The sequence below is a fragment of the Bombina bombina genome, chromosome 5 (assembly GCF_027579735.1).
Source record: "Bombina bombina isolate aBomBom1 chromosome 5, aBomBom1.pri, whole genome shotgun sequence".
NCBI lineage: Eukaryota > Metazoa > Chordata > Amphibia > Anura > Bombinatoridae > Bombina > Bombina bombina.
The window spans coordinates 32,083,757-32,095,911 of NC_069503.1; the positions used below are offsets into that span (position 1 = coordinate 32,083,757).

The window sequence follows — 12,155 nt, forward strand, 5'->3', positions numbered from 1 at the left end:
TCTTGCACATGCTCAGTAGTAGTTGGTGCCTCATAAAGTGTCTATATAAAGATTGAGTATAATTTAATAACAAAAGTATATTGGAAAGTCGCTTAAAATCACATGGTCTATAGGAATCATAAAGTCTAATTGTGACTTTAGTGTCTCTTTACCATAACAGAGATGCAAATATTAATTATATACACATTTACAGAACTCATTTTGCCAATATGATACTAAAGTGGTTTGTCTGAAATTAAAAAAATTTCTATAGTCTTCTAATAGATAAACATATCAGTGAAGTCTGAATGTTACTAGAACAAATTAATACTGTGTTTGCTGCATTTGTTTTCAATGATTAACCTCTACCCAGTTTGCAAACTTATCTTTTCTGCTGAGGACAATTAGGGACAGATATGTGATGCTGCTATGTGCACTTTAAATTTTCAGGACTGAAAAATACACAATTTTAAGGCTAAAATTACACAAAAATAGGGCAAAATAAGTAATGAAGGTAAATGTAATAAATAAATCAGGGAACAGTCCTATGGATTACGACTACTTTATAGAAAGAAAGCAGCATTATCAGAACCATTTTTACGCGTTTCGCTGATCAAGTGCTTTGTCAGACGTCTCTGATGAAGTCACAATAAGAGGTAATGATAATGCTTCACCTTTCTAATAAAGCCTCCGTAATCCATAGGACTGTTCCCTGCTGTTTGTTTATTACAGTTTATATGTAGTAAATAGAGGAATCCCTGTAACAGTAGGGACCCTTTGTACCACTGAAGTGTTAGCGTGCAGCTGCTGGAGGTAACCTAAAGCTACACAGGAAACTTGCCATGACCGGAAGTGACCAGTAGCGTGAGTGGGACGCTCTTTCTGCATATGGATCTATAATTCAACCGGAGACAAAAGGGAATAGTGAGTGAGTGAAGTTACCTCTATGTGTTTATTGCATTATTAGTCACTGTACGTTTGTGACACACAGATAATATCCGGCACACAGCTGATATAACAATACTATTAGACATTAAATAGTGAGTGAGTGAAGTTATTCATATGTGTTTATTGCATTATTAGTCACTGTACGTCTGTGACACACAGATAATATCCCAGCACACAGCTGATATAACAATACTATTAGACAATGAAAGGATACGGTAAAGTTGTTTCCTAGGAATAATTAGTCAGTTTATATTACAGTCTCAAGGTGTTTACTGTCCCTTTAGTCAGATCTAGCTTTGTGCTATATTGTTGTGAATCCTTGTTTAATGAAGATAACATTGTGACAAATCTAACAAGATATTGATTATCTAGAATACAATTTTTATTAATTATCTGTTATTAATTAAAGGGATATAAAGGTGCAATAATGTTTAATATGTTAGATCAGTTTATTATTGTACCACTGGTTGTATATAACTATGTATTTAAAGGGACAGTCTACACCTTGGTCATCTTAAAGTCTTACCTTAGATTAAGCTGTAAATAGCCTCTTGCACCTTTTCTATATCATGCATTATTTTAAAATGAATATTGTCTCTGGCCACTTTGAAATGGCTGCTGAGGACATCATGATCTGGGCTGCATAAGGCGTCCAATCACAAAAGGCTCACTAGTTGGATTGAACAGACTGTCATTGCTATGCAGCAGAGTGCCTAGATGCAGCCCAGATCATGATGCCATCAGTGGGCGGAGATTGTAGACTGTCCCTTAACCCAATTAACTACTGGGAGCTAGCTGAGTATATCTGATGAGTCAATGACAAGCGGCACATGTGTGTAGCCACCAGTCAGCACTCAGTAGTACATAAGTTTGTTAACAGAAGTGAAATTAAAAGTGTCATAAAATTACATATTCTATCTGAATCATGAAAATGTAATTTCCTATCCCTTTAAGTATGATTTAACTTACATAAAATGTCTGTGTATAAAGTCTTGCTGGTGATTAATAATCTGGGTTGGTAAAGCTCGGGGGGATAATTTGATATTGTTTTATGTACTGTTAAAGGGACAGTAAAGTCAATAATAAACTTAAATGGATTGGATAGCACATGACATTTCAAACAACTTTCTAATTTACTTATATTATCCATTGTGCTTATTTCTCTTAGTATCCTTTGTTAAAGAGTAATCCTAGGTGAACTCAGGAGCGTGCACGTATCTTCAGGCAGCAGAGTTTGCAAGAACATTTATAGCATTGTTATACAGTTACAAACACTGCGGCAGAGTGCTAAATACACGTGCACGCCCCTAAGCTCATAATATCAGCCTCCTAAATTTACTCTATAACAAAGGATACCAAAAGAACAAAGAAAATTTAGATAATAGAAGTAAATTGGAAAATTGGGTAAAATTGCTGCTCTATCTGAGTTATCAGCGTTTAACTTTCACTGTCAGATTTGGCTTCTGTTTTTGATGATGTTTTCCTTTTTATTCTGTGATATTTAGTTTTTAATTAGACAAAAAACACAAAATACTAGTCTGGATTACAATCACTTTATATTTGCATAAAAAACATTGTATATCATTATATAGTAAACAGCAGCATTACATGATATATGCACACATGGTATAAATATACCTAACACTTGTGCTCTTGATACAAAGGGATTTATCAGACATATAATGTTCCCTTTATATATACAGTATGTGCTGTTATCAGTTCTTGTGGCTTCTAACTAACATGAAAACATCTAACAGACATAATATCAAGTTACAGAACATGACACACATATTACATACCCAGTATACATGTAGGTCATAGTAGCCATTTAAATTAAACTGATTATGATCACATGACACACATATTACATACCCAGTGTACATGTAGGTTATAGTAGCCATTTAAATTAAACTGATTATGATCACATGGCACACATATTACATACCCAGTATACATGTAGGTTATAGTAGCCATTTAAATTAAACTGATTATGATCACATGACACACATATTACATACCGAGTATACATGTAGGTTATAGTAGCCATTTAAATTAAACTGATTATGATCACATGACACACATATTACATACCCAGTATACATGTAGGTTATAGTAGCCATTTAAATTAAACTGATTGTGATCACATGACACACATATTACATACTCAGTATACATGTAGGTTATAGTAGCCATTTAAATTATACTGATTGTGATCACATGACACACATATTACATACTCAGTATACATGTAGGTTATAGTAGCCATTTAAATTAAACTGATTATGATCACGTATGTACCGGTTACTGATATTGTGTCTCATTAAATAAAATCAGTTCCCCCTCAGTAATTCCTCTGGTATATAACATGTACAATGCTAAGCATCCATTGCTATAAGAAAAGGTTTATCCACATGATGTATATATTAAAGGGACACTGAACCCAAATTTTTTCTTCCGTGATTCAGATAGAGCAGCAATTTTAAGCAACTTTCTAATTTACTCCTATTATCAAATTGTCTTCATTCTCTTAGTATATTTATTTGAAAAGCAAGAATGTAAGTTTAGATGCCGGCCAATTTTTGGTCAACAAACTGGGTTGTCCTTGCTGATTGGACAGCACCAATAAAAAAGTACTGTCCATGGTCCTGAACAAAAAATTTACTGGCTCCTTAGCTTAGATGCCTTATTTTTCAAATAAAGATAGCAAGAGAACGAAGAAAATTTGACAATAGGAGTAAATTAGAAAGTTGCTTAAAATTGCATGCTCTATCTGAATCACAAAATAAAAAAATTGGGTTCAGTGTCCATTTAAATATATCTCCCAGATGTCAATCATTTGAGACTGATGTTCTTGTTTATATAATTCTCTAACACGTAATTATTTCCTCCCCTATGTAAATCAAATGTACAATGCCCAACACTGACGTATTAATAAACAACACTGGGGGTGATTTGGTGGTGAATGTTTGTGTAAACTGGTCAGTAAGAGGACAGATCTGTATATTCCTCTGTGGTGTTTGGATTATATCACATTGATATGAGAGAAACTGAGGTGCACATATATAGAGGAACAAAGGACATCAGGAGAGCACTTCCAATCTGGGGCTTTTATAACTGGGATTTAGAAAGTATTATTTACAATAACATCTCTTTTGATGCTTCTATTTAGAGAGTTTTTCATCTTTAGGATAATTGTAAAGAGGTTTGTACACTGTGTAAATAAAATGTATTTGTTTGTAAATATTTGGGTTTCGTGATACCAGATTTCAATAAAAAACCTTTTTTCCACTTTCCAAACATGTTAAAGGTTTCTTCCCTTGTGAATCCTTTCATGAGTTTTCAGAAATTTCAGTTGTTTAAAACTTTTTCCACACTCTGTACATGTGAAAGGTTTTTCTCCTGTGTGACTCCTTTCATGATATTTCAGACTACTCTTTTCTGTAAAACTTTTTCCACACTCTGTACATGTGAAAGGCTTTTCTCCTGTGTGAATCCTTTCATGAGTTTTCAGACTACTATTTTCTGTAAAACATTTTCCACACTCTGTACATGTGAAAGGCTTTTCTCCTGTGTGAATCCTTTCATGATATTTCAGATTACTCATTTGTGTAAAACTTTTTCCACACTCTGTACATGTGAACGGCTTTTCTCCTGTGTGAATCCTTTCATGAGTTTTCAGATCACTCTTTTGTGTAAAACTTTTTCCACACTCTGTACATGTGAAATGCTTTTCTCCTGTGTGAATCAATTCATGCCTTTTCAGATCACTACTTTGTATAAAACTTTTTCCACACTCTGTACATGTGAAAGGCTTTTCTCCTGTGTGATTCCTTTCATGAGTTTTCAGACTACTATTTTCTGTAAAACATTTTCCACACTCTGTACATGTGAAAAGATTTTCTCTTGTGTGACTCCTTTCATGATATTTCAGATTACTCATTTGTGTAAAACTTTTTCCACACTCTGTACATGTGAAAGGCTTTTCTCCTGTGTGACTCCTTTCATGAGTTTTCAGATCACTCTTTCGTGTAAAACTTTTTCCACACTCTGTACATGTGAAAGGCTTTTCTCCTGTGTGAATCAATTCATGCCTTTTCAGATCACTACTTTGTATAAAACTTTTTCCACACTCTGTACATGTGAAAGGCTTTTCTCCTGTGTGATTTCTTTCATGCTTTTTCAGACTACTCTTTTCTGTAAAATGTTTTCCACACTCTGTACATGTGAAAGGCTTTTCTCCTGTGTGAATCTTTTTATGAGTTTTCAGATGATCCATTCGTGTAAAACATTTGACGCAGTCAATACATGTGTGTGGCTTCTCACCTGTGTGAATTTTGTGGTGTTCTAGTATATGAGGCTTCCATCTAAAGCTTTTCTCACATTCTGTAGATTTGAAAGGTTTCTCCTTTGTATGAATCATTTGGTTAGACAGTAGACTTGTGCCTTCTTTAAAATCTTTTGAGTACTCAGTAAATGTGTGTGGTTTATCCTCTGGGATAATCATTTCACTAGATAAGGCATAAATGTTGTCCTCTTGTTTGATGACTAAATTACTCTCTGTACATAATGATTGCTTCCCAGTTCCTGCCAATTCATCATCTTCTTTAAATATCTGCTCTGCTATCCCTAATGTTTGTGAATAGTCATTAGTGTCTAAGACTTTTGGAGTTTGCGGTATCATTCTGATGCTTCCTGTAATGAAGGGTGGATATGAACTATTCACGTGTTTGTCTACATAAAAAGAAATGGAATAAAGAAAAAAGAAAATTTATGCTTACCTGATAAATTTATTTATTTCTTGACATGATGAGTCCACGGATCATCTAATTACAATTGGGAATATTCCTCCTGCCCAGCAGGAGGCGGCAAAGAGCACCACAGCAAAGCTGATAAATATCACCTCCCCTCCCTCCCACTCCATTCGACCAAAGTAAAGGAGAGAAAAGAAGCAACAAGGTGCAGTGGTGTCTGAAGTTTATAACCAACAACATGTCTTAAGAGCAGGGCGGGCCGTGGACTCATCGTGTCAAGAAAAAAATATATTTATCAGGTAAGCATAAATTTTCTTTTCTTTCTAATGACACGATGAGTCCACCGATCATCTAAATACTATTGGGAATCAATACCCAAGCTAGAGTGCACAGATGATAAGGGAGGGACAAGACAGGGAACTTAAACGGAAGGCACCACTGCTTGAAGAACCTTTCTCCCAAAAGCTGCCTCAGCCGAGGCAAAAGTGTCAAATTTGTAGAATTATGAAAAAGTGTGAAGAGAGTACCAAGTTTCAGCCTTGCAAATCTGTTCCACAGAAGCTTCATTTTTGAATGCTCATGAGGAAGCGACAGCCCTCGTGGAATGAGACATAACTCTCTCTGGAGGATGCTGTCCAGCAGTCTCATAGGCAAAACGTATGCTACTCTTCAGCCAAAAAGAAAGAGAAGTAGCCATAGCTTTCTGTCCCTTACATTTTCCCGAGTAAACCACAAACAAAGCAAAAGACTGATAAAAATCCTTAGTCGCCTGTAAGTAAAATTTTAGAGCACGTACCACGTCTAAATTGTGCAAAAGCCGTTCCTTCTGAGAAGGATTAGGGCACAAGAAAGGCACAACAATCTCCTGATTAATGTTCCGGACAGAAACTACTTTAGGAAGAAACCCTAACTTAGTACGTAAAACTACCTTATCTGAATGAAAAATAAGGTAAGGAGACTCATACTGTAATGCCAAGAGCTCTGACAATCTACAAGCAGATGAAATAGCAACAAGAAACAAAACTTTCCAAGATAACAACTTAACCCTTTGAGTGCTAAGCACTTTCCCACCTGGGTGCTAAGGTGATTGAAGGTTTTTTTTTAATTTTAATTTTTTGAAAAACTATGTTTTTTACATTTTATATTTTTTTTCAGATCCCCAAGACTTACACCACTGGAAAGGTGGGTCTTGGGGGTCTGTAGCTTCTTAGATTCCTGTATCTTAGGCATCTAAGCAGCATGCACCCTTTCCCTGTACTTTATATTGTCAATTGTTAATAAAGTTGCGTGGTGACATCACCACGCAAAACGTGAAGCCCCGGCGATGCCTGTCACTATGCAGGCCGATCGCCAGGGTAGGAGTGGGTGGGATCCCCCAGATCTCCCTCAATGTGGGAGAGTGCTAGTGCCGGCTCTGAGCCGTCGTTAGCACTAGAGTGGGAAACTCTGCGATGGCTCAGAGCCGTCGTTAGCACTCAAGGGGTTAATATCTAAGGAATGCATAGGCTCAAACGGAGCCCCTTGAAGAAACTTAAAAACTAAATTAAGACTCCATGGAGGAGTAACTGGCTTGAACACAGGCCTGATCCTGACCAAGGCCTGACAAAATGACTGCACGTTTGGAACATCTGCCAGACGTCTATGTAACAAAATAGACAAAGCAGATATTTGACCCTTTAGGGAACTCGTCGATAATCCTTTCTCCAAACCTTCTTGGAGGAATGACAGAATTCTAGGAATCCTAACTCTACTCCAAGAGTAGCCCTTGGATTCACACCAATATAAATACTTACGCCATATCCTGTGGTAAACCTTTCTAGTCACAGGTTTACGAGCCGGAATCATGGTCTCTATGACTGAATCTGAAAATCCCTGCTTGGATAAAATTAAGCGTTCAATCTCCAAGCAGTCAGCTTCAGAGAAACTAGATTTGGATGAAGGAAGGGCCCTTGAAGTAGAAGGTCCTTCTTCAACGGAAGTCTCCAAGGTGGAAGAGATGACATGTCCATACCAAATCCTGCGAGGCCAAGCCGCAGCAATCAGGATTACTGATGCACTCTCCTGCTTGATTCGAGCAATGACTCGAGGAAGAAGAGCGAACAGAGGAAATAGATATGCAAGACTGAAATTCCAAGGTACTGCCAGGGCGTCTATCAATACCGCCTGAGGATCCTTTGACCTCGATCCAAACCTCGGAAGCTTGGTATTCTGTCGAGATGCCATGAGATCCAATTCCGGCTGACCCCATTTGAGAATCAGGATATGGTCCAGATAGGGCGCCACTGCAATGCCCCGTAATCGGAGCACCACCAACAGAGATACCAGAACCTTTGAGAAAATTCTGGGAGCTGTGGCAAGACCGAAAGGAAGAGCCACGAATTGGAAGTGTTTGTCTAGAAAAGCAAACCTTAGAAACTTGTGATGATCCCTGTGAATGGGAACATGCAGGTACGCGTCCTTTAAATCCACCGTTGTCATAAATGGACCCTCTTGGACCAAAGGCAGAACTGAACGAATAGTTTCCATCTTGAAAAACGGTACTCTCAGAAATTTGTTTAGACTCTTGAGATCTAAAATTGGCCTGAAGGTTCCCTCTTTTTTGGGAACCACGAACAGATTGGAATAAAACCCCAGACCCCGTTCCTGCATCAGAACAGGAACTATCACTCCTAGGTCGGAGAGGTCTCTTACACAGTGTAAGAATGCCTCTTTTTTTGTCTGGTCTACAGATAATCTTGAAAGCAGAAACCTGCCTCTGGGAGGAAAACTCTTGAACTCTAGTTTGTATCCCTGGGACACTATGTCTACTGCCCAGGGATCCTGAACATCTCAAACCCAAGCCTGAGCAAAGAAGGAAAGTTTGCCCCTACAAGATCTGGTCCCGGATCGGGGGCAGGCCCTTCATGCTGTCTTTGATTCAATAGCAGGCTTCTTGGATTGTTTTCCCTTATTCCAAGACTGATTGGGTCTCCAGGAAGGTTTAGACTGATCTTGCTTGGAAGAGGAAGCGGATGAATTTCTCTTGAAATTTAGAAAGGAACAAAAATTGACATCCCTTTTGCTTGTTTCTCTTATCCTGAGGAAGAAGATGACCTTTTCCTCCCGTAATATCAGAGATTATTTCCGTCATGCCTGGTCCAAACAAGGTCTTTCCCTTGTAAGGAATCGCTAAAAGTTTAGACTTAGATGACACATCCATGGACCAAGGTTTTAACCATACAAAGAGAGAGAAAGGGTGCCTCCTAGTGTAGCCAACAGACACAGAGCAAAAAAATTCTCATACAGTGAAATGATACTCACAAAGTGTGGCGGCAAAGATAATGCCTAGGCAGATAATCTGGAAACTCAGCAGTGTCCCAGTGTACTGTGCACCAAAGCAAGGGCAGCTCCTCCTGGATTCAGGTTCAGATTCAGCAGTCTGGAAAATAGGAAGGGATTAGAGGGCGACTCCTAGTGCAGAACAATTTCATATGCAAAGCCCATAAGCTACACAATAGTGCAAATGAAGCTTATGGGTATATTACAGTGGCCCAGTGCACATGCAAACCAAAGATATCCTCTGCTCCGATGATTGCTGTGAACAGCAAATGATAAAAAGGAGACTCCAGAAGTTGATTATAAAATTACTTTATAAAAAATGTTATAACACAATGACAGATTAAAATATATATATTGAGTAAAACACGCTACACGTTTCTCAGCGTTAACCACGCTGTTTCCTCAGGCTAGTAATACTGATGATCAACGGGAATCTCCTATTTATGCAACTGCTAACCAATGTTTTAACAGACAACACCCTCTTTTGCAGGTGCTGTATAATTACTATCGGCTAGATTTAGAGTTCTGCGGCCAAAGGGGTGCGTTAGCTACGCGTGCTTTTTTTCCCCCCGCACCTTTTAACTACCGCTGGTATTTAGAGTTCACAGAAGGGCTGCGTTAGGCTCCAAAAAGGGAGCGTAGAGCATATTTACCGCCACTGCAACTCTAAATTCCAGCGGTGCTTACGGACGCGGCCAGCTTCAAAAACGTGCTCGTGCACGATTCCCCCATAGGAAACAATGGGGCTGTTTGAGCTGAAAAAAAACCTAACACCTGCAAAAAAACAGCGTTCAGCTCTTAACGCAGCCCCATTGTTTCCTATGGGAAAACACTTCCTAAGTCTGCACCTAACACCCTAACATGAACCCCGAGTCTAAACACCCCTAACCTTACACTTATTAACCCCTAATCTGCCGCCCCCGCTATCGCTGACCCCTGCATTTTATTATTAACCCCTAATCTGCTGCTCCGTACACCATCGCCACCTACATTATACCTATGTACCCCTAATCTGCTGCCTCTAACACCGCCGACCCCTATATTATATTTATTAACCCCTAATATGCCGCCCCCAACGTCGCTGCTACCTACCTACACTTATTAACCCCTAATCTGCCGACCGGATCTCACCGCTACTATAATAAATGTATTAACCCCTAATCCGCCTCACTCCCGCCTCAATAACCCTATAATAAATAGTATTAACCCCTAATCTGCTCTCCCTAACATCGCCGACACCTAACTTCAAGTATTAACCCCTAATCTGCCGACCGGAGCTCACCGCTACTCTAATACATTTTTTAACCCCTAAAGCTAATTCTAACCCTAACACCCCCCTAAGTTAAATATAATTTTATTCTAACGAAATAAATTAACTCTTATTAAATAAATTATTCCTATTTAAATCTAAATACTTACCTGTAAAATAAACCCTAATATAGCTACAATATAAATAATAATTATATTGTAGCTATTTTAGGATTAATATTTATTTTACAGGCAACTTTGTATTTATTTTAACCAGGTACAATAGCTATTAAATAGTTAAGAACTATTTAATAGTTACCTAGTTAAAATAATTACAAAATTACCTGTAAAATAAATCCTAACCTAAGTTACAATTAAACCTAACACTACACTATCAATAAATTAATTACATAAACTACCTACAATTATCTACAATTAAACCTAACACTACACTATCAATAAATTAATTAAATACAATACCTACAAATAAATACAATTAAATAAACTAACTAAAGTACAAAAAATAAAAAAGAACTAAGTTACAAAAAATAAAAAAATATTTACAAACATTAGAAAAATATTACAACAATTTTAAACTAATTACACCTACTCTAAGCCCCCTAATAAAATAACAAAGCCCCCCAAAATAAAAAAATGCCCTACCCTATTCTAAAATTAAAATAGAAAAGCTCTTTTACCTTACCAGCCCTGAAAAGGGCCCTTTGCGGGGCATGCCCCAAAGAATTCAGCTCTTTTGCCTGTAAAAAAAAACCATACAATACCCCCCCAACATTACAACCCACCACCCACATACCCCTAATCTAACCCAAACCCCCCTTAAATAAACCTAACACTAAGCCCCTGAAGATCTCCCTACCTTGTCTTCACCACACCGGGTCCCGATCTGTCCAGAAGAGCCTCTGATGTCTTGATCCAAGTCCAAGCGGGGGGCTGAAGAGTGACGTCCATCCTCGGGCTGAAGTCTGGATCCAAGCGGATCTTAGTTCTTTTTTATTTTTTGTACTTTAGTTAGTTTATTTAATTGTATTTATTTGTAGGTATTGTATTTAATTAATTTATTGATATTGTAGTGTTAGGTTTAATTGTAGATAATTGTAGGTAGTTTATTTAATTAATTTATTGATAGGGTAGTGTTAGGTTTAATTGTAACTTAGGTTAGGATTTATTTTACAGGTAATTTTGTAATTATTTTAACTAGGTAACTATTAAATAGTTATTAACTATTTAATAGCTATTGTACCTGGTTAAAATAAATACAAAGTTGCCTGTAAAATAAATATTAATCCTAAAATAGCTACAATATAATTATTATTTATATTGTAGCTATATTAGGGTTTATTTTACAGGTAAGTATTTAGAATTAAATAGGAATAATTTATTTAATAAGCGTTAATTTATTTCGTTAGAATAAAATTATATTTAACTTAGGGGGGTGTTAGGGTTAGGGTTAGAATTAGCTTTAGGGGTTAAAAAATGTATTAGAGTAGCGGTGAGCTCCGGTCGGCAGATTAGGGGTTAATACTTGAAATTAGGTGTCGGCGATGTTAGGGAGAGCAGATTAGGGGTTAATACTATTTATTATAGGGTTATTGAGGCGGGAGTGAGGCGGATTAGGGGTTAATACATTTATTATAGTAGCGGTGCGGTCGGCAGATTATGGGTTAATAAGTATAGGTAGGTAGCGGCGACGTTGGGGGCGGCATATTAGGGGTTAATAAATAAAATATAGGGGTCGGCGGTGTTAGGGGCAGCAGACTAGGGGTTCATAGGGATAACGTAGGTGGCAGCGGTGTGCGGTAGGCAGATTAGGGGTTAAAAATTTTTAATAGAGTGGCAGCGATGTGGGGGGGCCTCGGTTTCTGGGCTAACGCCGGTTCATAAAGCTCTTAA

The 12,155-nt window shown here is 37.6% G+C and overlaps 1 protein-coding gene across 2 annotated transcripts in view; it reads right to left on the reverse strand.

Annotated features, from left to right (window-relative positions):
- LOC128659758 (zinc finger protein 850-like) overlaps positions 1-12,155 on the reverse strand; it is a 323,844-nt gene that overhangs the window by 273,112 nt on the left and 38,577 nt on the right. The window contains exon 3 of one of the 2 annotated variants that reach the window (XM_053713337.1): positions 4,291-5,658. The exons of the other annotated variant lie outside the window; for it this stretch is intronic. Coding sequence (XP_053569312.1) covers positions 4,291-5,658 — 1,368 coding nt within the window. The remainder of the gene's footprint in view (positions 1-4,290; positions 5,659-12,155) is intronic. 2 annotated transcript variants of the gene reach the window in all.